Source organism: Stereum hirsutum (genome assembly GCF_000264905.1).
Source record: "Stereum hirsutum FP-91666 SS1 unplaced genomic scaffold STEHIscaffold_22, whole genome shotgun sequence".
Lineage (NCBI taxonomy): Eukaryota > Fungi > Basidiomycota > Agaricomycetes > Russulales > Stereaceae > Stereum > Stereum hirsutum.
Genome location: NW_006763152.1, coordinates 472,406 through 497,910, shown reverse-complemented (window position 1 = coordinate 497,910; position 25,505 = coordinate 472,406). Strand labels below are relative to the sequence as shown.

The 25,505-nt window shown below is 50.2% G+C and overlaps 5 protein-coding genes across 5 annotated transcripts; all 5 read left to right on the top strand.

Annotated features, from left to right (window-relative positions):
• Nucleotides 1-511: 511 nt before the first annotated feature.
• On the top strand, nucleotides 512-5,995 carry STEHIDRAFT_172961 (TPT-domain-containing protein; the record flags this gene model as incomplete). The annotated part of the gene is made up of 9 exons (XM_007310926.1): nucleotides 512-795; nucleotides 962-1,150; nucleotides 2,250-2,338; nucleotides 2,403-2,638; nucleotides 2,698-2,903; nucleotides 3,294-3,433; nucleotides 4,734-4,957; nucleotides 5,172-5,555; nucleotides 5,665-5,995. 8 exons carry the CDS (start codon nucleotides 512-514, stop codon nucleotides 5,517-5,519), a joined length of 1,716 nt encoding a protein of 571 aa, XP_007310988.1. The 3' UTR covers nucleotides 5,520-5,555; nucleotides 5,665-5,995.
• Nucleotides 5,996-7,821: 1,826 nt separating this feature from the next.
• Nucleotides 7,822-10,368, top strand: STEHIDRAFT_150846 (uncharacterized protein). The gene is made up of 8 exons (XM_007310925.1): nucleotides 7,822-7,858; nucleotides 7,938-8,486; nucleotides 8,540-8,926; nucleotides 9,019-9,363; nucleotides 9,412-9,484; nucleotides 9,538-9,634; nucleotides 9,691-9,840; nucleotides 9,930-10,368. The coding sequence occupies exons 2-8, from the start codon at nucleotides 8,398-8,400 to the stop codon at nucleotides 9,959-9,961; spliced, it is 1,173 nt and encodes a 390-aa protein (XP_007310987.1). The 5' UTR covers nucleotides 7,822-7,858; nucleotides 7,938-8,397; the 3' UTR covers nucleotides 9,962-10,368.
• A 1,052-nt stretch (nucleotides 10,369-11,420) lies between these two features.
• On the top strand, nucleotides 11,421-13,842 carry STEHIDRAFT_135575 (uncharacterized protein; the record flags this gene model as incomplete). The annotated part of the gene is made up of 15 exons (XM_007310924.1): nucleotides 11,421-11,509; nucleotides 11,572-11,637; nucleotides 11,702-11,731; nucleotides 11,787-11,893; nucleotides 11,945-11,984; nucleotides 12,048-12,120; nucleotides 12,171-12,204; nucleotides 12,259-12,272; nucleotides 12,340-12,344; nucleotides 12,400-12,528; nucleotides 12,591-12,611; nucleotides 12,666-12,706; nucleotides 12,763-12,821; nucleotides 12,941-13,034; nucleotides 13,325-13,842. The coding sequence occupies 15 exons, from the start codon at nucleotides 11,421-11,423 to the stop codon at nucleotides 13,840-13,842; spliced, it is 1,320 nt and encodes a 439-aa protein (XP_007310986.1).
• Nucleotides 13,843-17,795: 3,953 nt separating this feature from the next.
• STEHIDRAFT_126275 (uncharacterized protein) lies at nucleotides 17,796-20,515 on the top strand. The gene is made up of 19 exons (XM_007310923.1): nucleotides 17,796-18,220; nucleotides 18,287-18,365; nucleotides 18,433-18,446; nucleotides 18,518-18,634; nucleotides 18,691-18,700; nucleotides 18,763-18,780; nucleotides 18,830-18,855; nucleotides 18,908-18,933; nucleotides 18,990-19,024; nucleotides 19,083-19,107; nucleotides 19,180-19,191; nucleotides 19,254-19,269; nucleotides 19,338-19,377; nucleotides 19,452-19,555; nucleotides 19,610-19,675; nucleotides 19,746-19,773; nucleotides 19,831-19,885; nucleotides 19,958-20,103; nucleotides 20,194-20,515. Exons 1-19 carry the CDS (start codon nucleotides 18,138-18,140, stop codon nucleotides 20,281-20,283), a joined length of 990 nt encoding a protein of 329 aa, XP_007310985.1. The 5' UTR covers nucleotides 17,796-18,137; the 3' UTR covers nucleotides 20,284-20,515.
• A 778-nt stretch (nucleotides 20,516-21,293) lies between these two features.
• Nucleotides 21,294-23,377, top strand: STEHIDRAFT_163253 (major facilitator transporter; the record flags this gene model as incomplete). Its single annotated transcript, XM_007310922.1, has 9 exons — nucleotides 21,294-21,587; nucleotides 21,650-21,739; nucleotides 21,806-21,876; nucleotides 21,933-21,967; nucleotides 22,028-22,109; nucleotides 22,184-22,201; nucleotides 22,266-22,422; nucleotides 22,502-23,003; nucleotides 23,109-23,377. 9 exons carry the CDS (start codon nucleotides 21,294-21,296, stop codon nucleotides 23,375-23,377), a joined length of 1,518 nt encoding a protein of 505 aa, XP_007310984.1.
• Nucleotides 23,378-25,505: the final 2,128 nt, after the last annotated feature.

Below are 25,505 nucleotides of genomic sequence, written 5' to 3'. Positions count from 1 at the left end.
TAGGGAAGAAAGCGGACAACACAACGAAGAACGGGGAAAAATGCAAGTGGCCCGGTTGCGGGAAGGTGGTCACACGGGATGTGGCGCGCCACATGCGGACTCACACGGGAGAAAAGCCACACGCTTGTCCCAAGTGTCTCGCTACTTTCTCTCGGAGTGATATCTGCAAGACTCACGAGGGTAGTTGCGGCAAGGACATTCCACGAGGCAGACCTCCCAAGCAGCAGAGAGACGAGTCGGCCGATGATGACCAGGGAAGGGTGGCGCAGAGGCGAAGGCTTTGAAAGGCACAGGAGCCGGGCTTGGACTAATTCGTGTTCTCATATGTTAGTACTATATGCATTTCATTTTTTTCATGTTTTTCTCGATATATTATCTCTTCACGGCCTGAGCTGGACTCATTTGTGGCCACAACAACTCGAATGTCCGTCGATACGGCCGTTGCCGTATTCTATTCCCACGCATGCTTGTCTGCTCGAACACGAAAGCTGTCGAAGTCTGAGCTTCATCCATGTCTACTCGCGCGTACACAGACGGAGGGCCACACATCGACGACCCTCCAGCTTATTCTCCTCCTGATACTTACCCTCCACCAGAACACGGTATACGACTTGCAGATACTCCAGTCTCGACGGTTCTCGAGGTCTCAGGCGCTTATGACGAGCAGGACGAGAGCGTGCCATGGCGGAGGAGCGTAGAGGGCGAAGTTTCCGATCTGCATCTCGCGAGCGAGGCAGAGAAGAAGAGACTGTGGTGGCGAAATGCTGTGATTAATGCTATCTTTATTGCCGCGTGGTGCGTTTGTCCAGCTCTGATGTACCGCTCCTTGTGCTCACGCCTTTCTCGGTTCTATTCGTCGTCGACTTTGCTTATACCTTCGCCCAATTGTCTATACCCACTCGCGATGTGCTGGCCCTTCGTGCTCTCTGTTGGACTCTGACTCTTGCTTTTGCCGATCAAGGTTCACATTCGGCCTTCTAATATCCCTCTACAATAAATATATGTTCTCGCCAGAACGTTTCGGTTTCCCATACCCGCTATTCGCTACGTTCACGCAAATGATCGTCCAATTTATCCTGGCGAGCGCGCTACGATTCGGGATGCCCAGAGTGTTCCGGCCAAAACTGGACCCAGACAGGAAACAGTGGATGTGAGTAGTTTTCACCTCTTCCTAGCTTCCGCTCGGAGGTCACTCTCTTAGCGTCTCTTCGTATGCATGGCTGTCTCTTCAAATGCTGGAGGGGGTGCACGATCGGCTGCTAAATCGCGCGACTACTTGTGGTCGTGAAACGGACTTACAAGGATCGCGTTGTCACGGTCCATTGACGAACTATGCTCGGCGCCGCCGAAACTCTGTCTGTTCGGTGGTTTGTGGTTTGGCACCCAGCTGCATGGTCTATCGAGAGAACAAACAAGCCTCGGTCGGCCATAAGGCTTCCCTTGATGCAGTGTGGTGGCCTCACAAGCACTTTTCCACTCATCCGTCTGTGAGTGAACCCACGTCCGTTGCAAAGATTCGCACTACATCCGTGAATAGTTCCCGGGGTCCTCGTTGAGGATCCTGCAATAACAGAACACAGTTGTGGTTCTGGTTTTCGAGATCTATGTTTCGATTGGAAGCTACCCACGAACCAAGCGGCGATAGCTTGAATGTCATCCTACCGCTCATCTCACGGACGGTAGTCGTTCAAAGCCCGTGGATATTCAATTATGACTCTGCCTGCTCCATGCGGTTCATCTTCCGCTTTGACACCCCCTAGGCTATCGCTTAGCAGATATGATATACTCGGGAAAGCTTCTCTTCAAAGCGGATGTAGCTTAACGGGAAGACAGTACTACCACACGCCACTGAAGTCTCTAAAACTCCTAGCGAGGTGGCTTCTGCGCCACAGAGGCCCGCGGAATTATTTCGAGTCCTTCCGTGCAAGCACTAGTGATATTCTCGGAAGTCTAGTAGTTCATGCTAGTGCGATCCCCTGGGCGCCCGTCCTTGCCTTGTGCAGACGAATACTTGCGGAATTTGAGGGGTGGTAACGAGCGGAATACCCGGCGCTTCGACAAGCCTAGCACGAAATTTCATGGTCTGGTGTCGGTCGTGGGACTACAATAGCCAGTCGGAGAATGTCCTGCAACCACAGTTCGATCGTATTTCCCGGTGTCATCGAATTCTGGCTTGAATGTCGTACTCGTTGGTTGTTGAACGAACTGCCGAGAACATTACCCGTGCTTACCATCGTCTATTTTCCTAGGCAAAAAGCGGCCCCGACAGGTGTCATGACTGGTCTGGACATCGGATTGTCCAATGTCTCCCTTCAAACCATCACGTTATCATTCTACAGTGCGTCTTCTCTCTCGTCACCCATCCCGTCGAGACACCTGTCTAACGAGTGCACCCAAAATAGCCATGTGTAAATCCTCGTCCTTGATATTCGTTCTCCTCTTCGCCTTTCTTTTCAAGCTGGAGCAACCGTCATGGCGTCTCGTCTTCGTTATTTTTCTCATCGTTTCCGGCGTGCTCCTTATGGTCTTCACTCAGACGCACTTCGTTCTTGTCGGTTTCATCCTGGTCATGAGTGCGAGCCTGAGCGGCGGTTTTAGGTGGGCGCTAACGCAGGTGTTGTTGAGAGACCGAAAAATGGTATGGCATGATTCGTTCCTTTCATACCCATCATGTTCTGAGTTTAATTTTCGAAACAGGGCTTGGACAATCCAGCCGCTACGATCTGGTGGCTCAGTCCTATCATGGCCGTCACGCTCGGCGTCATCAGTATGTTCGTGGACGACTGGGTTGGCTTGTTCCGCGAACAAAAATGGTTCAGCAGTGTCGGACAGGCTACGACCACGTGCGTCAGCTTGTTGATCCCTGGAATGCTGGGCTTCAGTATGGTGCTGAGTGAGTATTAGTACGTCTCATTCCTTTCCTGTCATCATTCTTTCCCGCGTCATACGCCTATTCGACATTACGAGACATATTCCCCGCCTGCCCGATAAATTGCTTACTTTTGTTCCGCTCTTTTTCCACGCGCTCTTGTCACTCGAATGACTGTCACCGTCAAACGCAACATGTCATGCGCATAACTCTGGCGGTGGCGTGTGTGGCCTTCGTCTCGCATGCGGTATGGTCCGACACACTTGATGACTGACCGACCCCTTGATGCATCATAAACTGCCTTTCCAATATGTGGACGCGTTCGCGCTCGGCACCACCACCACACGCGTCTAAAACCTTCCACAATCGCTGCGACCCACATCCTGAATGCATCGACTTGGGCGCAATGACTTGACTCGAATAGCATCATCCAGCGCATCGGCGTCGTTCCCATGTCGATTGCAGGGATAGCGAAGGAGGTCGCCACCATCACTGTCTCGGCCTGGGTCTTCGGTGACGAGCTTACGCCCTTGAACATCACCGGCGTCAGTATCGCCATCTCTGGTGCGTTCCCTCTCCCTTCTTTTGTGTCTTGGAAAAACCAGTCGGTTCCTATCAGTATGTTTTTGTGCGGTGCATACATTCCGACTTCAGTGATGTTGATCACTTCGCACTTCTGCAACATCCCTTGTTCCTGGCTGGGCTTCTGGCTTCCTGCCTGGGTGTTCAGATCACGCAGCTATCAGAGTGCATATGCATATCAGCAGGTTGTGGAGCGTGGGCGTGAGAGGTTGACTCGTCTCGGTCGTCTTGGGGTTGTCCTACATTCTTGATGCCTTGAGCTCTGAGCAGAACCCTAACGGTCTCCTCTCATCAATCCGATGCTGCTCGGGAAATGTCCCTTTAGAATTGTCCTTCCGCGTCTCCAGAATCGGTGGAGAACAGTTGCCGTCGTGTTCGTGTGTTCGTCTTGCTGGCGACATCACTCGAATTTATTCGAGTTGTAGGTGTCCATTGCTATCAGTAAGTACTGCTGTTCGCCGTCGAACGGCACCTTGTTTGCATTGCCATCAAGTCTAATTTTATTCGACACCCCCGCACTTTGTTGCACGCGTTTCGACGCATGAGGATCCGACTCGGAAGAGTATACAGGTGTGTACTCTGCACTGAGCAATAGTGTCATTCAAGTGGTCCACAGTGGAGCGGATGGATGGTCTCTTTTCGTCCCTATATTGCGCTGAGTGTCCAGGCCGAGGTCCACCTTTCGTGCACTGCTCTTCCTTGTCCAATGCGGTGCGGAAGGAACCAACTGCGTTCTCGATGCGTTCGTTCAAAGGAAGAGGAAGAGCTCTTCTCGGCTTGCGCTTCGATTGTTCGCCCTGATGGAGTTTTGATGGATGATGCCCGCGCGACTTGTACTTTCGTGCTTCTCATCGCTGGCGGCCGCTAACTGCCACAGAGATGCTCTCACGCGGTATGTATCGGGGCGACACTACAGTTCGGACGCAGTCCCAATATCGCGATGTTTTTGTCTGTAGTATTTCAGCCAGCTTTCATTATGCCGTCGGTCTGTGGCGTATGGTGCTTCTCGGAGGCTTACCAGTGGGTTTAGCCCGAGAAGTTGGACCGATTTCATTTATTCATCGGCTAAGCATCGTCTTTGTGGCGGTGTACGCTTTGCAGGAGTGAATTCTTTTGATCGCTGACTATATCCCCAATTTGTATTGTCTGTCTATGTGCCTCGTTCACACGTGTCGTCATCCCTGCCCGCCACACGCCACGCCGTATAACACCCTCGCGACTCGACGACGTGCAATAACGCCCAAATAAACACCACGCGAATGCTATCGCTCCCGCTCGTTAGGGATCGGGCTTTTCACCTATCACAAGTACCGAAAGTCGATCGAATCTCCAGTGCCGCTCGATGCCCACGGAAATCCGATCGTGATAGAAGACGAAACAAGTGATGCGTTGGGGTTGACAATGGGTCGCGGATCCATTGGTGCATACGATGATGGAGTTGGAGGATTGTCAATGGGTGGAGACGAGGAAAGGGTACCGTTGGCCAGAACGATGGATCTTGAAGCCGTGAGTTTTTTTCTCGCTACTCTTTGCTTTCTCGGAAGACCGTCCCAACAGTCTTCTGCCGTACGCGGGATGCTGCAATACGCAAACGCAATGGGAACGTTCTTTGCTTGGTGCTGTGCTTCGACGTGCTTGTCCTTAGTGATATATGCTGACGAACCTTACCATGCAATCCCAATGACTCGTTCAACCTTGTCATGGTCTGACGGACATTTAGGATCCACACACGCGTGCAAGTCACGAATGGTCAAATACAAACGACACGGCTACTTCCTCCGAAGCAGCAATGATCGACGGTCATCTAGGTACTTACCACGAACCGCCGCAACTACTATTTTCCGTGGATGATGCCGACGGAGAAGGCGACGAGGAACGGCAAGAGCGGGAGCTGCGGGAGCTGGATCGCGAGCTCGGTTTAGATACCTACGATCCGCCCTCAGCAAAGAGAGCGTTCGATGCAAAAACTCGCTCGAGCTTGGCGGCGGACGGTCTCGAGGATCCCGATCCGTGGAGTTTCGGAGAGGAGCCCCCGGCGGAGGAAAACGGTCACCTACGTCGTGACTGACCGACTGCTATGTTCAGAGTTGTGCGCCCTTCGATGGTAAGTTGAATTTTCCCGAGGTTATTGGTTCCTTTGTCCTCCGGGATTGAAACAAGGATATTCGCTGATCGCCTTGACTCTATCGCCTCCTCATCGGTAACCGTGCTAGTTGTGCGTCTTCGTGTGTCTGTTCCAACATCTATTATTACCGCAGTATTTCCAAGAGGTGGCTATCTTCGGGCGGGGTGGGTATGTATTCGGCAGACATCGTGTTCTTCAGTCGGGTTGGCGTGTTCGGTGGGCAAGGAGGCGTGGCCGAGCGTGATGTCGGCGGCGTCGTTTTTTGTGTGTAGTGTTTTTTGGGCGTGAATCGGATCGGTTACATTGCATAGAACTGACTAATGTCATCCTTTTTTTAACACGGTAGTTCGCTCAGACCGAGATCATTTCGGTAACTTATTCCACCTATAGACCACATACAGTCCTTTCTCAGTCTTAAGACCGGAGGCTTCGGGCAGGGAAGAATGTGAGTTTCATGTTTCGAATTTTGACTCGACCTATTCACTCGGTGAACTATTTATATCGGAAAAAAACTGGAATTCTTTTTGTTGGTCGTACGGACGACGAGGGTGAGCGTGTGCTTGCAGCTGTCGGAGCCTTGGCCTGTTGGGCACCAGAATAGCCCGAGTTAGAAGCCTGTCGCAGGTCCTATTCGTTGTCTCGAAGTCGCCGTTCTTGCCTTCCTGACGTGTCGAGCTGTCGAGGCCAAGGAAGGAAGCAGTGACGATTTCTCACACGAGTCCTTCGGCGATTCCGCTCGCCCATACTATCAAGAAACTGCCGGTGGGAATTGCGGGATGCTTTTGCCTCGCGGATTGATGATCACGGTGGCGAGAGGCTAGGAGACGGTATGGAGGCGTCTCGGTCACTTGCAGCACCTTATGAAGCGCCTTAAGCGCTCTACACGATCGAGCGCGACATGTAAGATGAGTTCGGTAAACGTATGTACGCCTGCAGAGACACAGGCTGCTGAAGTGTCTTCATCGTTACGAGGTTACTGCTGTGGCGCACTTCATCATACTACAGCTATAAGTACGTGCTGTTTTTTATGGCAATCATGTCTCTACATGACGTTGTATTCTCCGGAGGCTGTGCATAAGTACGCTAGGTGTCTAGCATCCTTTCTTCAGTATTTATATAGGACGCTCGGAACTTTGTGTGGCCACAGGCTATTAATCGCGTATGGTGCCAGGTTCCAGTGGTGTGTTTACCTCGGCGTGCGTGGGCGTATTGGCTCCCACTCGAGCTCTCATCAGGGGGGCGTTCCAGATCGGTCCTTCGGGCTGTACAAGCTCGAGCGTTCTTTTATGATGATGTGATGGAAGCGGCGTATTTTTGTCCAAACCAGCAACACCGAAGACCGTACCATATACCCAAAAGCCAAGAATAGGAACGGTGGCGAGAAAGTGATGTTTCGTTCGCAGGCTAGAATATTATTCGACCTGCGAGCTGGGTTTTACGGTCAAGCTTCTTCCTTTTTTGAATCGTCCAGATTGCCGTGTTCTGCGCATCAACCACCGCCTCAGACAGAGTGGACCAACATTGGCTTTGCTGAGCCAGTCGGATCAAGCGGATCAGCCTAAGCACAACTCAATTGCAATATTCTGTTCCGTTCCCTCTCAGACTACATACGCACTCGCCGCTACTTCGTGCACAACTGCGTCCACTATACTCGACGGTCTTTGCTCTCCGACCTAGCACCAACCCATATACGCCGCCCTCGTTGCGCCAAGGTAAGTAGGGTTCCAATGACTTACTAATTCGCACAGCGTTACGACTGACAGGAGGGAGAAGTCTCGGCCACGAACGGCCATTAGTCTGAACCGAGCGGCGACCTTGGATTGCGGTTCCATTCATCCAATGAGGCCTCCTCAAGTCCTCACTGATTTATTGGACGGTATGCGATGTGGAAGGTGATCATGAATTGTCGAGAACGCTGCGCCCGGCAGTGGCACTGGGCCACATCACATCGTTTATGACGAACCGGCGGAGTTGCGGGGCAGGAAGAAGGCGTGGGTAGATGCCTGAAAATCTGCCCCCTTTGTACATAGAAGTTTGTTTCATGTGCTTCTTAGAGCCATGACGCCGCCGAGTCTGAAAGCTGATGATGATCATCTCCTTTTCGATGCGGAGTCTCCGGGGGATGTCAGAGACAATACAGGAGGGCACACGAGGTACGCCACACACGGGTTTCACCGAACCATCAAGATCATGAAACTACCCTCTCTGCTGTGCCGTTGCTGAAGTGTTCGGCTCGTTAGAGCCCCTGCGATTCCTCTAACATCCGCTCGTACCCGGAGGCCGTGAGTTGTTGTCATTGGGCCCATCTGCTGCGTCAGATGGATTTGGTATGCTGACTGTAGTGCAAACTTCTTTGCACAGTTTCATGCTTGATGTTCAGAAGAACCCATCACACGAGGAGCGCGCGATGTAGACGCCAGCTTTTTTTCCCTCGACGGATACACACTCGTTGCTGACTAACGCAAAACTAGACATGGAGCCCGCTGCCATCGGATCTCGCAGCTTGCAGTTCGTAGTCAGGGACGAATGATTCGGTTTGAAATCCTACGCCAAATCTCGGTCTCTGGGCGTCCTGGGAACCGAGCCTTGTACCTGTTCTGCTTCAGATTTGGTCGTGTCTCGGCACATCTCCAGATCTCTGGGGGTTCCGTGATGCGACTTTAAATACGACAGCCTCGTCATCCACCTTTGGATTTACTTCCGGTCCTTCGTCAAGCCTGCGTGCTTTGTGTCTTGTTTCTTGCTCTTGTCCTTTTTTTTCGTTTCTTCGGGTCTTTATCGTCGTCCTTGCCTTGGTCTTTGTCTCGCTAATTTCGCTGCTATGGACAACTTACGCTTCGTGATGGAGTCGCCCCAACATAGTCCGACGCACAAGAAGAGGCCCCGTTTAGTGACTTCATGCGACAATTGGTGCGTACGATACCTCCCCTGTTCCCAACGACGTCGAGACTGATGTTGAGTAGTCGGTTGAAAAAGATCAAGTGCGTTCAGTCGAAGGACCAGGAGAGATGCGAGTCCTGCGAATCTCTTCAAGTCTCCTGTCTCTTCCGCGATCGCGAACGATACTTCGCAGAGCGCAGTCGGATTGTCACTGGTGGCTCTACTGAGCGCCCCTCTTCATCTGCTTCGAATCACCAACGTCGATCTTCCACCCCTGCTACTGGACAGAAAGACTCCTATACATCTAATCGCGCCTCGTTTGACGGCGCTTCTGACTGGTATCCGAGTCCCGCTCAACCTGCGAACTCGGTTGCTGCACATCAGTCCCAACGGTATGCCGCGTCCTCGCCCAATCCATACGGCTCTTCGGGTGCAGATATGTCGTATCCGAGTGACTCCTCTGACCGCAGGTAAGCATTCGTCATTCGTTTGCAAAGCTCCTATTTTTGTTATCCTCGCGGCGCCTGCGCGATCTTACTCATGTGGCGCATTAAATCATTAGAGCTCAGTATGTCGCATCTCCGCTTTCCCATACTTCGGGCCACAGCTACAGTGGGAATGGCTACGGGACTTCCGCTTTGCCCAGCGGTCTACCTCAAGACCCTACTACCGTGTATCATAATCGTTCATACAGTCAAGGTTCATCTGCATCTCCGTCGCCACCTCTCTTCGACCCACATCAGCCTGGTGTCCCACAAGCGGCCGTGATGGCCCAGTTTATACAAATATTCTTCCAGCGCTTCGGCCAGAATTTCCCCTTTCTGAGCTCGGAAGACATTCAGAAGCGATTCTACAACGGTACGCTTTCTCCCGTCTTGGCGAGCAGCATTGCCGCGTTGGCATCAAGGTGAGTCGGCATGGCCTTGATGTGTGGTCTGCTCTAATCATCTTTCAGGTACTCGCAATCAAGTGAGATAGTTTCTCGAGGCGTTTCTGCTGTCACAGAGGCATATACAAACAACACAAAGGTAAGTTAACCTCGTTCAATATAATTAATCTTGCCTTACCGTTCATGCTGTAGCGCTTACTCTCATCGAGCTCACAAGTCCCGTACCTGGAAGTTCTTCACGCAGTCATCATCATAGCGTGGACAGAATACAAGAATGGTCGCACGGCCGGTGAGTTCACCTTGGATTTTTGATGTGTCTTCATTCGTACTTATGAATTCCTCCAGGCTTCTTCGAGTATAGCCAGATGGCGACCAAGATGGCGCTTAATCTCGGACTCGGCAGTGATGTGGCCCAGACTTCAAGTGAGCGAGAGCGTGCCATGCACCGTATAACATGGAACAGCGTTGCGCAGTTGCAACAGCTCACCGCCTCCAGTACGTCTTTCACACTCGGTCTCGCCATCCCGGTTCGTTAATTCAATGTAGCTAACCACCTGTCTCAAAACCTGTTCACCGACCGCTAGTGCCTGGATCGTCGGGATCCGTTGGACGTTGAGTGAAGACAACTTCCCCGTCCCCTCAAATCACTGGTTCGCACCTTCTAAGACCCGCTAGACCCTTATATCAGTCTCTCTGGAAGAGCGTATCGCACTATGTCCGTCTTGCTTTCCCGTTTTCGCTGTGCATTCCAGTTTGGTCTACAGTACTACTACCACTTGTAGCCTTTTCCATCAGCCTAGTCTCTCGCTACCCTATCATATATTTCTCTCTGTCGTCTGTTTTCGGTCCTGCTCATCTCCTCGCATGGCGTTCCTCGTACACGGTGGTTTCGCTCTTCATCGCATTGCTTATATTTGTCAACTAATAGTGTACGCTAATTTACCACGGACAATGTACTTAATTCTCTCATATGTCTCTTAGATCCACTGTGTATATACTAGCCGCGACATTCCACAAGATATTACTTTGGTCGACTTGAATGGGCCGGAATTTCCGCTTCGACTTTCATTCTCCGCTCCCGGACTTCGCCGTGACTTCGTGGGGCTCCGCACATCGTTTCGGACTTTTTCTCTCGGTTTGTCGTTCGCTGCTAACTCTGAAAGCTTGATCACCCAGATAGGTCTCTTGTTGTCTTAGCAAATTGGCAGCATGCATGTGCCATGCTTCTTCTCTGCAATGGAACCTGTACATGCGTGTACGGCGCGCTACCATCAGTGCTACGGGATTGCTGAACAGAACTTGACGATCCGATCATCATTCGAACTTGCGAAGGCCCTCAGCTTCGTCTTTTGTGCAGACGAAGGCTCCGTCCATGCTATTCACTGTACCCGTGCGTGGCTAAGGTTCCGCTCTAAAAGATCCTCTTCGCACACGGATGCCAAACGTGGAGTTATTAAAAGTACGCATGGCTAGCTTCGTTCCTCGCCGCATCTTCTTTCTCTGTCTTCCTGGGTGCTTTTGGCATCGCATCTTTTAGGAAACCAAAGCGATAGTTGATCTCTTTTACTGTGGTTCTGTGGCTTTTAAGCTTCCGCATAGATCACACTCTTTCTAGGTATAGCATTGTTATTATGAAGTTGCTCCGGCTCCGTGGTGTCGTTGACAGGCGGTATCAACACATGCCAAGCCGATATGGGTGTAGTGGCGCTCTGCACAGGATCTCATTCCCGCGGGTACAGATCCAGGGCATAGAGTGGATAAATCACTGATTTATATTCACCAAAAGGATAGATGAGTTCCCAAAAGTCGCGCTGATTGCCACCTGCATTCATTTCTGCTCCCCGACCTGCCCATCGACTCCCACACGCCACCAACTCCCCTCTCGACTTGAACAAGCTTGAGCGCATTGCCGCGACGTCCATTCCTTCGCTCTTTCACCTCTCCTTCCTTGACACTTGGCTAACTTCGAGCCTTTCTCTGCACTAAGTCGCTCTCACGACAAATTTGACAGCTGGCCTTGCTTCGACCCTTAAATCCGCATTGTCTGCGTTTTCCCTCGCTTGCTTGGTTTTGCCATGAGCACCGCGAACTTCCATGTCGACACACAACCTGCCCTATGGGCTGAATACCTGCGAGTCGCTATGCTAGGGGTAGCCATCTGGGAGTGCGTGTTCCGCTTGGCTTTCAAGAATCCGAGGACTGATGTCTTTTGTCGTCCTGCGATAGTTACATTCAAACTCTTCCGACAGAGTGGAGAATCTATAGAGCACAGAAGGGTCGAAGACGAATCAGGTAAGGCTTTTCGCCCAACCCTGTCCGATTCAAGAGGCCGCTGACTCCGAATGTACTTTACTAGCGTTCTATGTGCTCTCTTTGTTCTGATCCGGTGCGGTCAATGTCTTTATCAGTAGCATGCAACAAGCGGCTCACGACCGACGTAGGTATCTCAGCGTGTCGGTCATCGTCTTCAGCTCCGTGGGCTACTTTTACAAGGGCTTCACTGCTCAAGCATGTTCGCACTACTTTTTTTTAGCTCCTGTCTTCAAAGGTACCAATAAAAAAGTGTAGCGAACCGATCATTCACTGACATCCATTCCAGTCGGCCAGATAATGGCATCGCAGGCAATTATGGGCTATCGGTAATCTCTCAGGATTTTTTGGGATTTAGGATTCTCTACTGATTGTCCTCCATTTGGCTACAGTACTTTCATGATTTCACGGAGTGATCCAAGGATGGCCAAGTTCATCATCGGATTTTATGTCCTAGCTTGCTCGGTGAGTAATTCAGTCGACTTGTTTGTCCAATATGCTTATTTCCACTAAAGATGCAGTGGTTTACGACCCTGTACAAGCGAGAATGTAAGCGGTCATATTATCTTTCAAATTGAATGGGACTTAATGCTTTCCTTGTAGACGTTCAGACGCAGGTACGCCATGCTAACTCACGGCCGTTCTAGTCGGACACTGAAATCTCTGCTACATCGCATACTTTAGGGAAAGTGAGTCTCCGTTCTTGTGCGTGTGAGTTCATTGTTGATTGACGGAAATATACAGCTGTCATGCGTTTAACTCCAATACTTTCCTAACTGCGTGGGCGTACTATCTGATAGCTATCATCTTCGACCTTGTCACGGTCGGAGTGTCTGTTGTGTACTTGCTGAAGTACATACCCGAATACAACGGGTACGATGATCCTATTCTTGCATACCTATTCATATAGCTCATGACGACGCCCTCAATTCCAGAGTGCCGCATTTCCTGACTGTGTAAGGCTACCTGTCGCACCATCTGGTTCTTCCCTTACTGATGAGGTATTCTAGTATGCTGTACGATGGCTTGGGGTATTTTGTAGTGATCACCTGTACAGCCCACTCGACTTTATCTCAATAGGCGCCTTGAGTTGACCCGCGTTTGCAGTCGCCAATGTCTGTAACCTCGTCCTATATCATACAAGTGGGAACAATGCGGAGATTCAGGTACGTACATCTTGGCCACACTTCATGTATCGTAAATCACCGTCCATGGCCGATAGAACTGAATCCTGTGCTTCTCAGACTGCGGGGTGCGCCGTCCGTTCCTCGTATTCGCCGCACAGGACAGCTTGCTGACGAGGTTACGGTTCTTCAGTGTTTCAGCTGGGTACACTGTCACATGGATCATGAGTCAGAATATTCTTATCCATCTCTACGGTAAGCCTGTTCCTCCTCGATGCCACATTGCTCAGGTCCAGGCTGTGGTACCTCGGAGCAATGGGTTATTTTTTTCTAGACCCACACGATTCTGTACCTCCAGTGAAGTTCGTGCGCTGACTGCTATTTCTGACGCATCCACTACACTTCGTATTGATGTCCTCATCTACCTTTACGATGGAACAACTATTCGGCGGCCTACTTGCCACTGTTCTTTGCGCCCACCTCACCGTCGCCTTCCCACGACCCGGAACTGCCGCTGGAACTGCGTCTTTGACACTACTACACAGAAGCCGCCACCACCCGTGAACTTCGTGAATTTGCCAACGTCGGCTCCGTTGTCATGACTCACTCTCTCGATCCACAATCGCTCTCGCACATCCTGCACTCACAACAAATGGACGCGCCATTCCGAAAGCCAGTTTTCTCTCTGTCAGGATCTGAAACAGGCCCCGGCAACAAGAAAGTCACCAGAAATAGCGGTGGTAAATTCCACGCTCCTTCGTTGTATGTCTCCGCATCAGCGTCCGGAGCGGGACACACCCCGCTCTCCCCACTCACGCCTACAGCGCTGCTCTCTCCACGGTCGAGGGACAGGGCCGTGGCGCAGGAAATGATCGGTCAACTGGATAGAGAGGACGATATGGATGTGGAGAACGGTCTGACGCCGGAACCGCTGCAGGTGAGGGTGGAGAGGAGCGTCAGGATGGAAAGATCCGCGGCTGCGAGGAATTCGAGAGCCCAGAGAGATGCCGCTAGTCAGCAAAGAGTAATGTGGCCGTCTGGGGTACCGAAATCAATGGACTGACCTTCCCGCTGGATCAACACAACTTCCGCTCCGACAAGATCTTTTCTACTACCTTGTCCGAATGTTCTTCTCAAACTCGTAGAAGTCTGCATCACGCATCAGAATGTCGTATGCCGAGGCGAACTGGGTTGTAGGGAGGTGGGTCGTTGTTCTGTAGTAGGGGGTGCCCTTCACGCCCGAGTCAAGTGTCGAGAGGGGAAGGGGTAGGGTTCTTCACCGTAAATGCCTAGCTTGTCTATTGATATGACCGGCGCTGCTCCACTTTGAAACGTTGTTATATTCGTACCGATATCTGCTCGTAATTCGACTTCAGTTCCTCTTTGGTGCCGATGAACCTTTTAGCTGAAATTATCTACCTCAGACACAGTCACGATGAATCGGCAATGGGTGAAGATGCCAACGCGAGCGTCAATGTGGGTAGTGAGGCCAAGTCTCGTGGCGCCTGACAGGCGCTCGTCATATTGTGCGAATAACTTGGCGTTAAATGACATCCCTGCTACTGCGCCAAGTCGGCGAGAGAGATCGTGGACTCGTTCGTTTACAGTGCACAGGGTACAGACATATTCAGCCTTACGGAAACTCGACCTGCGCTATTGTTTGTCCACGTCTTCCTCTTCTAAGAACGGCGGCGGCGGCCAGGTGAGGCGCGTATGAGCAACTCATACTCAAGTACACCTCCGACTCTTGAAACTCCCCAATGTTTGCCTTTCCGATGCGGAACATCATCGGCGTGTGATTTCTTCCGCTCGACAAGACACAAAGTGCCACCTTTGGAAGAGTGGCAGAGGTCTTACCCGAGCAAGACCCTCGCGGTAGTAAGCTGATTGTGCAAACATCCTGAAACTCCAAGAGGTTATCAACGCTAAACCACACCTCGATCGAAGCGCACAATTCCACCAATGAGCATAGCGAGAACAAAATGCCGAAAGCAACTGACCCGACGTACAAAGTTGAGCCCATAGTGGCCAAATACCAGTCGCAGACTGCGGTCACTCTCGAAGCGCAGAGACAGATCCAGAACAAAAACGAACGGACAGTCAGGGTCACCTCGATGTGGGACTCAGGGCGTACGTGAATGAACATGTAAGACCTTACCGCTTTCCCCATTGGAACCTCGGCAATCGGGTAGATGCAACGGGCTCTTTTGCTCTACTTCTCATGGGCTTAGTATGAGACGACCCTGTCGATCTGGTCATGCCGAGCGCCCATCAACCGTCCAAACGGAGCTTCATTGTTGATCTTCACGACTTTGTGTGAGGTGCGAGTGGTAAACAATGTGACACTGTACGTAAATGCGGTTGGATTGCTCGGGTACCACGGAGAGACCGCTGAGTTTCTCGATAACAAACCTCACACAATAGACCATAGTAATGGGCTTTAATTTGTCTTGAATATATTCAATATCGGTCAGGGTGTCATGTAGCCCGACTGCAGCGCTTCTCCAACACACATCTGGCAAGAGTCCAACCGTTGAACGTTCGACCACTTTACCCAACTACAACATGCATGGCTGAACTTATCAACTCGCATGTGCCGTGTCTGTTTATGTGGAACAAGGCATAACCTGTCCCAGCACTGGCATTTGTGCGCAGCAAGAAACCTTAGTGACCGCGACTGTTCACGAAAGCGAAGCTTCGATGTGGGGCAGGCAGCGAAAGGATCGAAGATCGGTGGGAAGCATACTGCGAATACATGATCCCCGTTGTAATGATATGACCAGTGTGCGAAATTAAAGTAATGGGGCTGACTGACGCGCTGATGTACCAGGTCCGGAGAAGTCGAAACGAAAGTCGAGGGAGATTGATTCGAAATAACTACCGTCATTCGGAGTATTGCTCCTCCTGAGTACATCGTCCCGCGGCAAGAAGCGGGTATCATCTCGACCGCTTTCATCAGCGACGAGCCTTTCACTGAGACGCAAGACCATCAGTGCATGTGAGAATGCGTGACACATACTGTTGCTCGACGGTCAAGGAAACGAAAATATCACAATTTGATACCCAAAATGGGTCCCGTAGGACCGTGTATACCCCCGCCGTACTGTCCTACAGCAATAAGATCCACAGAATGAGTGACACGGCACGTCCACACCAAGTACATGTCTGCACGGAACAAGACACGTAGGTAAGGATCCAAATAGCATAAAATTATTTTTAGCCGCCCTTGACGGGTCGGTGGTCTACGACTACCCTCCTCGATGAATATTTTCGTGTCCGAAGCAGAAGCTCGGAGAACGAACATAAAAGTGATTCCCCAGCAACTATTTCGAGCCCAGCGACAGCGTGCTAATCAGCTCTTCTAGAAGCGCGAGTAGACTTGTGTACCTCTGGCCAGCTCTGTCCAGCAATGTTTTTCTGTTTCTCTACTAGTACATCTGGGAAGAGCTGGCCAGAGAGTCCACGGGCGGGCTTCCTGATGCATACATCAGGAAAACCCGGAGGCGTCTGACGCGTCTGACGGCTCTGACGGACCGACCCGAACTCCGTCAGACGCGTCAGAGCCGTCAGAGCCGTCAGACGTCAGAGCCACTTCGTCTTTTGAGCGCGTCGACTTTTACTGTCAAACATACTCCTCTGTACCCTCCCTTAACACCTTTCGCCTTCCTACACGGCCTAGATCTGCACGGATGTGGGTTTCCGCGGATCCCTCACGGCTGAAGACCTGTTACAGAACTCCATAGCTTACAATCTGGCTGGGTTCAGAGTCCCTCAACGACTTGGCGCACGATGACTTCACATCGAGTCAAGACCGTCCGCCTTCTCTTGAATGAGTATTGAGAGGCTACTCGAATGTTATATCATGGGAAATAGTGGGATGGAACGGACGATATGTCAGTGCGTTATTCGTTTCTCGCCGCATCACCCTTCTGCTCATGTATCGTCTCAGTCTGTCTCATCGTCCATTCCCTTTTGACAACTCACCATCAACACCATATCGTACACGGCAGACTGTCACACCCCTACCTTTTCAAGCAGCTTCTTCCTCCCCATATCGTGCAATGCCGAGTCGTTCAGAGACACCTCGTGCTTTTTTTTTTGGGTACGTTCGTTGTGCTCAGTCCTCAAAGCCTACCAGTACAAACTGTGAAGAGGTTCAGATTTATCCTATATCATACTGTTAGACGGTTACCAGTTCCATTATGAATCCTGTACATGATCCTCTAAACGTGAAATAAACAACTTTTGAGTTCTACAATACTCTGTGAGTGCGAGTGAGTGAGACCATAGCGTGAGGCACTGAAGCCTCTGACGGATCTGACGGAAGTTTGCGCACCGGTCTGACGGGTCTGACGGCGCGTCTGAAATCTGAAGCGTCTGACGCGTCTGACGGGGTCTGAAAACCGCTCGGTCAGAGCCGTCAGACGCGTCAGACGCGTCCGGGTTTTGCTGATGTAACGAAGAGCGAAGACTCAAGAGTGAGCCGTTGTGGTCCATAACGCGCCCAGAGAAGGCAACCATAGATGTTGAGTCAAAGTGACAAGGCTGACTAGACGAAGAGCATACCACACTACCTTCGGAAAGTTGACTGGAGAAGGCAGCAAGATGTTGGCAAGAACGCAGAACCTTTGCAGAACCTTGAAAGTGCAAGAAGCGTCTATCGGAAGAAACCGGCGTGTGGGATCCTACGCTACTTGCCGAACGCCACGCGAGCCTCTTCGCACCCTGCACGAAACAGTTTCCTTTGCTCTGAACTTGCTCTGAACCGCGACCTACCAGGTCACTTGGACTTTACTTATGCCACATCGTCACCACCACTAGTTCTCTTTATTATCTAGCGGGATATTCCCACAGGCCAAAAAGAAGTAATAGCGCGACTCGGAACGGAAGGTAGCAAAGTTGGACGAATTCTGGTATCTTGCTAATGAATAGCGCCTTTCGATGTTCTGAAGTCTCACTTAACCCTCCTTCTACAGACACAATAAAAACATCCTACTGAAACCTGCTCTCTACTCAGAATTATTAACTATCGTTCGTTGCACAGAACGAACTTCGGCATGGCACGGACACCATGCCAACAACCAATTCAGCATCCTGAACCGGGTCCCAGAACAGGATGCTTCCGCTACATACGATCGTCCCGATTGCTCGATCACTCGTTGTCTTTCCATTGACGATTAACGCAGCAAAAATCTTAAGCATCGATATCCGAACTTCTGCCGAGAGTTGTCCGAGACATCTAGTCTGAGACCTCCGCGCCAGGCTGACGAGCATGCAAGCCTCTCAATCTCCTGACATTCTCCCATTTTCTACCCTAGATCCTTCGCTTTACTCACTTTGATACTCACAAGGTTGAACATGGTTGCGCTACGAAGCCAGCGAGAAGAACTGCTTCACATTGACTTTGTTTGTATCTATGTTGGGAGCTACTTGTCTGCAATGTACGTCACTTCATATCCATATTGGTGCAGAAACACGCCGAATTGTATATTTGTTGCCCAACGTAGGTTGTATGGAATCACAGCACTGCAGTCATATAACTACTTTAGGGATTTCCCAAAAGATAGACTCCTGCTTAGGGGAATGGTACGCTACTCTCCGTCTCGCACGGTTCTTGTCCCTGTTTACGCTTACGATGCCGTTCCGTTTTCAGGTTACCGCACTTCTGTGCGTGCACGTCTCGTTCAAACGTTCTTGATGCAAAGTGAATTGACAGATTATGCAATTTCTTGTCGCAGACTGTTGGAGACAGCGCTGTCATGCCTATCTGCATTTTCAGTCTTTGAAGGAATCCTTCTTTCAATGTCAGTCAGTACCGGTCAAGCTCCCACTGCTACGATCGAGACATTCTCTTGGTGCGCTCTCCCTTCATTCTTCGTGATCTCTACAGAAACTCACAGCTCCTTTGCAGGGCTGTAACGGTCAGTGGACGTGATAACCCTGAAACGCTGGTCTGACTACTGACTATTAACTTTCATATTAGTCTAGCGTTCTCCTTACTGTGCGCAATGACTCTCGAAGTACTACTTTCGTCACTGACCTCCCGAAAGAGCCTCGCAGACACTATCATTCGCTCGTAGGTCTAATTTTCACCCTTAAAGATATGGCCGAATACTAACATCCTCAAGATTCTATTGTCTTCGGATTCACGCTTGTATGTCCCGATACTGCAAAGGAAGATCTACATAACGAGACTTACTCTATAACTAGTGAGCGAAAAGAACTGGTACCTCACTGCTCCTGCCGTTAGTCAGTTTTCTCCTGTTTTCTATGGACTCATCACTTATCATGTGCTGCGTTCAGATCATCCCGATCATAGTCAATTTCGGTGAATCGCTTTCCTTCATCTTGCTTTTGTGTCTAGTTCTAATCAGCTTTTCACTCTCCTTCCGCTTGGAAGTCGCTGCCCTATGTGAGCGCACTCCTTCCACGCTCAGACAATGACCATTTCTAACACGGATCGAGGTGACTTAGATCTATGCGTGGTGGAGTGCGCCATTATCTGCTCGAATGTTATCCGGGGTTCAGCGTTATACTGACTTCTCTTCCGTAACTCAGGTACATTGCGATGAACGGCTTTGACACAAACAATTTCGACGTATGTTTTACACTGGTAAATATATGGAGTTTCCAGCATGATCGGGCTGACTCCTCCATCACCTATTTCTACAGACCAGTTTATGGGTATTGCTCATATCAGTCGCGATCTCAGACCTATTAATCGCCGCTATACTCTCACTTCTTCTTTGGAGGAAGAGATGTACGTTACTCAAGCGGTGAGTGGATATCTTATTTACACAATGCGTCTCGTCAATTCAATACCATCGCAGAAACCGAACATTCTCGACTGTGAACGTACTCATCGTCTACACCATCTCTACTGGGCTCCTGACAAGGTACATTTCACGCTATACGTCCTCATCGCACGAATACAGATCATTTCGAGTGCTGACGCTGGTTCTCCAGTGCTGTTGCCTTTCTGATCCTCATCCTCGTCCGTATTTTTGGCCACTTAATAGTCGAAGTTCCACCTGAAATGATGCTTGTCTAGTTTATCACTGTCAAAGGTCTGGCGTACTATGGCAGCTATCTCGTGTTGAGCAAATGTGCGTTTTCGGTTTATCCACCATACTCTAGTCGATGTTCTTAATAGCTCATCTCTCACTGCGAGTGTATAGTATACTTCAACTCCCTCATGTCCACTCTCAACGGACGTCAAAGGCAGCGACAAGACTGGGACGAAGCCACGGTATCGTCGTTCGATATACTGGACCGCCAGCCGATGACGACTGCAGATCAGCGGCTTACTCCTCACAGTAGTACCGTAGGTATCTCCCCGTCATGTCACTTCCACGTTACAGCGTTCACCTCCCTCTTCGAAGTTCGAATGAGTGCTGACTTTGATCCACCGCAGATTGTATTCCGTCTTGGCTCGGGGAATAGAGAGAGCACGCTCGAGACCCCTCCGTGTACTTTCCCTAACGGTTGCACCTCACGACCTTAGGTTCGTTGCACTTACATGGTTTACTACGCCTATCCTCTTTCCTTTCACGTCTCCGTATTTTCGTTTCCATTTTGCCAGAATATGCTACCTATCCTTTATATTACTTCGATTACCAAACACTGCCGCCTCTTTCTCTTGAGACTATTTACGAGCGATATTATTCTTACGCAGCATATTCATCAGTTTGAATGTCGATCAACGAATCACAGCTATCTATGATAATGGCATATCCTACCATCTGGAGAGGTCTCGGGACTCATTGCGACTGCTGCCCGGACGGGCTGTTTTCAGACGGTTGTATAATACATGACGCGACGGGCTACATACTGAGGCGCTGGGACTACTCATACTAATGACATGGAACGTTGACGGTGCTCGTGGTGAACTGCTCGAACAGATTCGGCGACCTGTTATGCTGGATGGCGAGCATTATGTGTTCTACTCCTTGAAGCTTGGGGACGCTGCGGTTGCAGTGTACTCATTAAATTTATTTATTTTGCAGGGTGTCACTGTTAATGGGAGAGATATTGGACATACTTGTTTACCGTCCAGAAACCCTGACCAAACAATACTGTACTAACCAAGTACCATTTGTCGGAGGGCCACACTGCGCCACATCTTCCACGTGTGACCGGGACGCGCGCCGGTGGCGCTCAATTTCCGCTTCAGGATCTTCGTTCCTCCTGCGACTTGCCTCGCTGTTCGTACATCACGACGTTGAATTTTCCAGCTATCCTCTATGTTTCTCGAACATATGCCTGTCCCTAGGCCGTGGTTAAATGGTGCGGGAGACGTATTACAATGATGCCTATCGGATCGTTTCGTTTCGCTAGATTAACTATGCGACATCTTATCTTATCTGCCATGAAACTGACTCATCTTTTTGTTGGCCGGGTAAGTTTTTTTTTGCTCTATTCGAGTCAAGACTTCTACGACCATCGAGCCTTCAACAGTCTTTGAGCAGGTACACTAAAAAGCTAGGGCTGTTTGTATCGAAGTCTCTTTCTGCTATGACTTCTCTAGATCGAACTACCTCTAGCATCGGAGGAGACGAACATACCCCTCTCCTCCGTCATCGAGACAACGATGATGGCGACGCCAACTATACCTCAGCAAAAAGCACAGTATCCGTGTCTCCACCGTATACTCCCCTACCGAAACTGCAGCTTGGAGTCTGTATCTTGATTCAGTTTGCGGAGCCCATCACTGCGCTGTGTATCTTGCCATTCATCAACCAGCTCGTATCCGAACTAGATAGCACCCGTGGCGATCAGAGTCGAGTGGGCTACTACGTTGGTATAATTGTAAGGGCATATATTTTAGCCATTTCTTTCTGAATCTCTAACCTTTTGCCTATCATTGGTAGGACTCGCTGTTCTTTGCTGTGGAGGCAATCACGGTTCTGCAGTGGAGCCGTCTTTCAGATCGTATCGGTCGTAAGCCTGTGCTGCTGATTGTGCGTGTCCATTCGGTCGTATGTGTCTTTGTCTTGTCAATTCTCACTGCGTGATATATTACGCAGGGCTTGTTTGGACTGACTATCTCCATGATCTGCTTCGGTCTATCTCGCACGTTCTGGACACTTGTTATCAGGTTCATGTTCCTTCTTCTTGCCTCGAATCGTTATATTCATCTTTTGTGACTCACAGCCGCTGTCTCGCTGGAGCCCTCAATGGCAATACTGGTGAGTACTGTGATATGCTATGAATGTCGCTTTCGTAGGTTGACCTTTATGACTATGTAGGGGTCATGAAGAGCCTCACAGCTGAGTTGACGGATGAGACAAACATTGCGCAAGCTTTTGGCCTCATGCCTGTAGTATTTGCGTAAGATCCACCATTTCTCTCCCCGCTCTGCATGTATTGACAAGGTACCATACATGATCACGTCTCTGCCACAGCTCCGGTTCCACTATTGCGTGAGTGAATTTCGCCTGCTCTCACGATAGGCACATGCACTCAACCAGTACCAAAACATGATAGGTCTTTTATGGGTGGTGTATTGTCCCGTCCTAGCGATAGGTTTCCGAAGGCCTTCAGCAGTACGTTCTGGAAACAATATCCGTACTTTCTTCCTTGTGGTGTGGCGGCTGCTTTTTGCGCACTGTCCTTCCTTGCCACGGCACTTCTCTTACAAGAGGTGCGTCCGTTGAACCACCTCTCACCTCAGGCTGGGAATGCCTGCGAGCAATATTTTGACCATTCACTGTTTGGCATAGACCCTACCCAAAGCCAAAAGCGCATCCGAATCGCATCCAGCTCTTACCGAGGCGAATTCCTCCACGCCACATTCACTAGACGCATCTGTCTCTGAACCTACTCCGCTCCGCAAACTCATTAAAAACAGAGCCGTCATCATCTCCGTGAGCAACTACGGCTCCCTCGCCCTTCTCGACATCGCCCTCTTCGCCTTGATCCCTCTATTCTACTCCACCCCCATCTCACTCGGCGGCCTTGGCTTCCCACCCTCTACGATTGGGTACTGCATAGGTGCCTTTGGTCTGTTCAACGGCCTGTTCCAAGCGGTATTCTTCAACAAAATCGTAAAGCTGTTAGGCTCGAGAATGGTTTTCATGATGGCTATGAGCGTCTTTGCACCGTTGTTCGGGCTATTTCCCGTAATTGGTTACCTGGTTAGGAGGGAGATGAGTATGTCATGGGAAGTTTGGGCTGTCGTGGCGCTTCAACTGTGCTTGCTTGTGATTATGGATATGGGCTACGGTATGTTCACGTCTGTAGCGTCAACCGTAACCTTAAAGCTAGTATCCCACGCTGGGACGATCTTCGGTGTGCGTTAATCTCACTGACTTCGTCATTTCAATCTAGGCTGTATCTTCATGTTCATCACCGCCGCCTCACCTAATCCGCACTCTCTCGGAGCCACAAATGGACTCTCTCAAACAGTAGCCTCCATCGTCCGAACCATCGGCCCCACACTATCGACGTCTCTCTTCGCAATCTCGATAGAGCGGAATCTGATGGGTGGTAATGCTGTCTATCTTCTTATGATTGGGTTCTCTCTCTCGTCAATATGGTTGGCAAGATGTTTGCCGGAGGACGTGAGTCGCAAGGAGAAGGAGATTGGGGGTAGTTGAGTAGCAGTATTAAAACGTAGAAGTGTGCATTTCGGTTCTATCTCATCGCATGAGATTGTAGCAGTAGTCTACAACGTAGCTCTGTTTCTGATATTGTGCTTAAGGATGGATTTTTACCATTGAACCACCGCGAGAAAGTGAGGAAAGGTAAGGTATGCAGGCCTATTGCCGACGTGACCGTTGTCCACCAGCAATGGCCCGTAATCGTTCATCCGCACTCTGCAAGGTCGCCACCAACTGCCAGGTATGCAGCACGTACCATCTGCGAATAAGACGATAAACCAATTCCTTCCGTTCATCGCCCTCACGACCCTTTTCTCGTCGAATGCATGCATCCTCCTCCGTCAGACGCTCTTGTATGCTATGTCACGGACGACACGACTTGATAGCGCACAATATTTGTAGCACTACTTATCATCTACATGACCAAGCATTCGATGTCATAGTTAGACCTGCCTCTCGTAGTATTGTTCACTTTGTGTCGCATAAACGAGCGACACAGGTAAGGGAAAAGTCAAAAGGGGTCGACGATAGAAAGGTAATGCGGGATTTGCGATCCTTCGGAATGCGCGCCGAACGATAGAGGTTGGTGAGCTAAAGGGCGCGAAGGATTTTGTGCGAGGAAGGCCAAAGGAAGGCCCTGGAATTACGTCGCTCGTGTAGGGCTGTCGACAAGAGGATATGTCGAAGGCGGGTCAAGGCTGAGGTCGGTCGTCAGCGAATTGCAAATACACCCTAGGCAATAGCTTCGCGGCCCGGTAGCCGCTCCCTCTTTGAGCTTCTGTTGACGGTGACGAGTCGAACTTGGACTCTCTTCGCATCCTGCCACTTGATGGCACCAGGGTGTCTTTAGCGGGTTCAACGAGGCCCTGCTCTCCATGTCCCGCTCTGCTGCGCTTGCATGTGTCCAGAAAATGCGACTTCCTCATTCCCGCGTCCACCTCCAGGCACAAATCGATCCCACCCGCCATTCAGACTCGGAAATTGAAGAGTCGGAATGGTCGAGTCTCCGTGAAACTCGTCATAATGTATGCTTGGGTCTTCCGGTGTGGGCGAGCATCCTCAATGCCACCACTAAATGGCTATGGCTATGGAAACGAGTACGCATAAAGTTACTTTTCAGTCACTTATTTCCGCGCCAAGTGAGGCCCGCAATGTCCCATTTACTTTTCCCACACTTGGAGGATCTCGCTTGCGCCACTTGTAAATCCTCCTCTGTCGTCGACACCCGTATCTCGTTCACCTCCATGACACTCTACATTTACCTCACTCTGCTGGTATCTATGTGCATGTACAAGTCCATCATGCATCAATTTTACTTTTCAGTTGGTATTTACACATAGCATTTTTTTGTGGCTGACTAACGGTCCTTTCGATCGAGTTCGGTCTTGATTCTATGCTCCACCTCTGCGACCAGTGTCATCGCATCCAGACTTCCCCTGTCTATCAACGTGCGCTCTCAGGTCAATCCAGAACTCCGATACTGGGCTGCAGTCTACTACTGCTTCTACTAAGTATGACGCTCTTGACATCAGTGGATGACTTGTGTACAAAATTGGGCCACAAACGTATCATCTAGTGAAGCCTCAGGCTGTGTTTCCGTCAACATACGCATACCTCTCTCGTGACATCTTGATGGGGTCCTCTCACGAGAAATCACTACATGATCATGGCCTATGAGGACCGTCATTAATTTCAGCCCCCATCACCGCGAAGGTACAGTGACCTCATCACTCGATGGTGTAAGTCTCACTCCGACGTTCGGTGTATGACAACAGAAAATTGAGGCTTTTATTTCTGGAACACTCATGACAGACTATGTTAAACACTTGGATAACACAACTGACGTCTCATACAAGTCTGATAATACTTGTAGTATTATCTTTGTGATACCTGTGGGCACTGACTTCAAAGGGCCCGAGGAAGGCAGATACACAGGAATACCCCCCATGGGCCCAGGCCATGGGAAACTGTTGTTTTTGATACTCAAGTGATCGCCAGCGAGAATTAAGTTACTTGGGTAGGTAGGTCCCTTTTACTCACTTAAGTAGCTTGACGCAGTCTCTGGCTCTGCCACAAGTCACTTTAAGTCACTTGTGGCAGAGAAAAGCGACTGTGTCAAGTTACT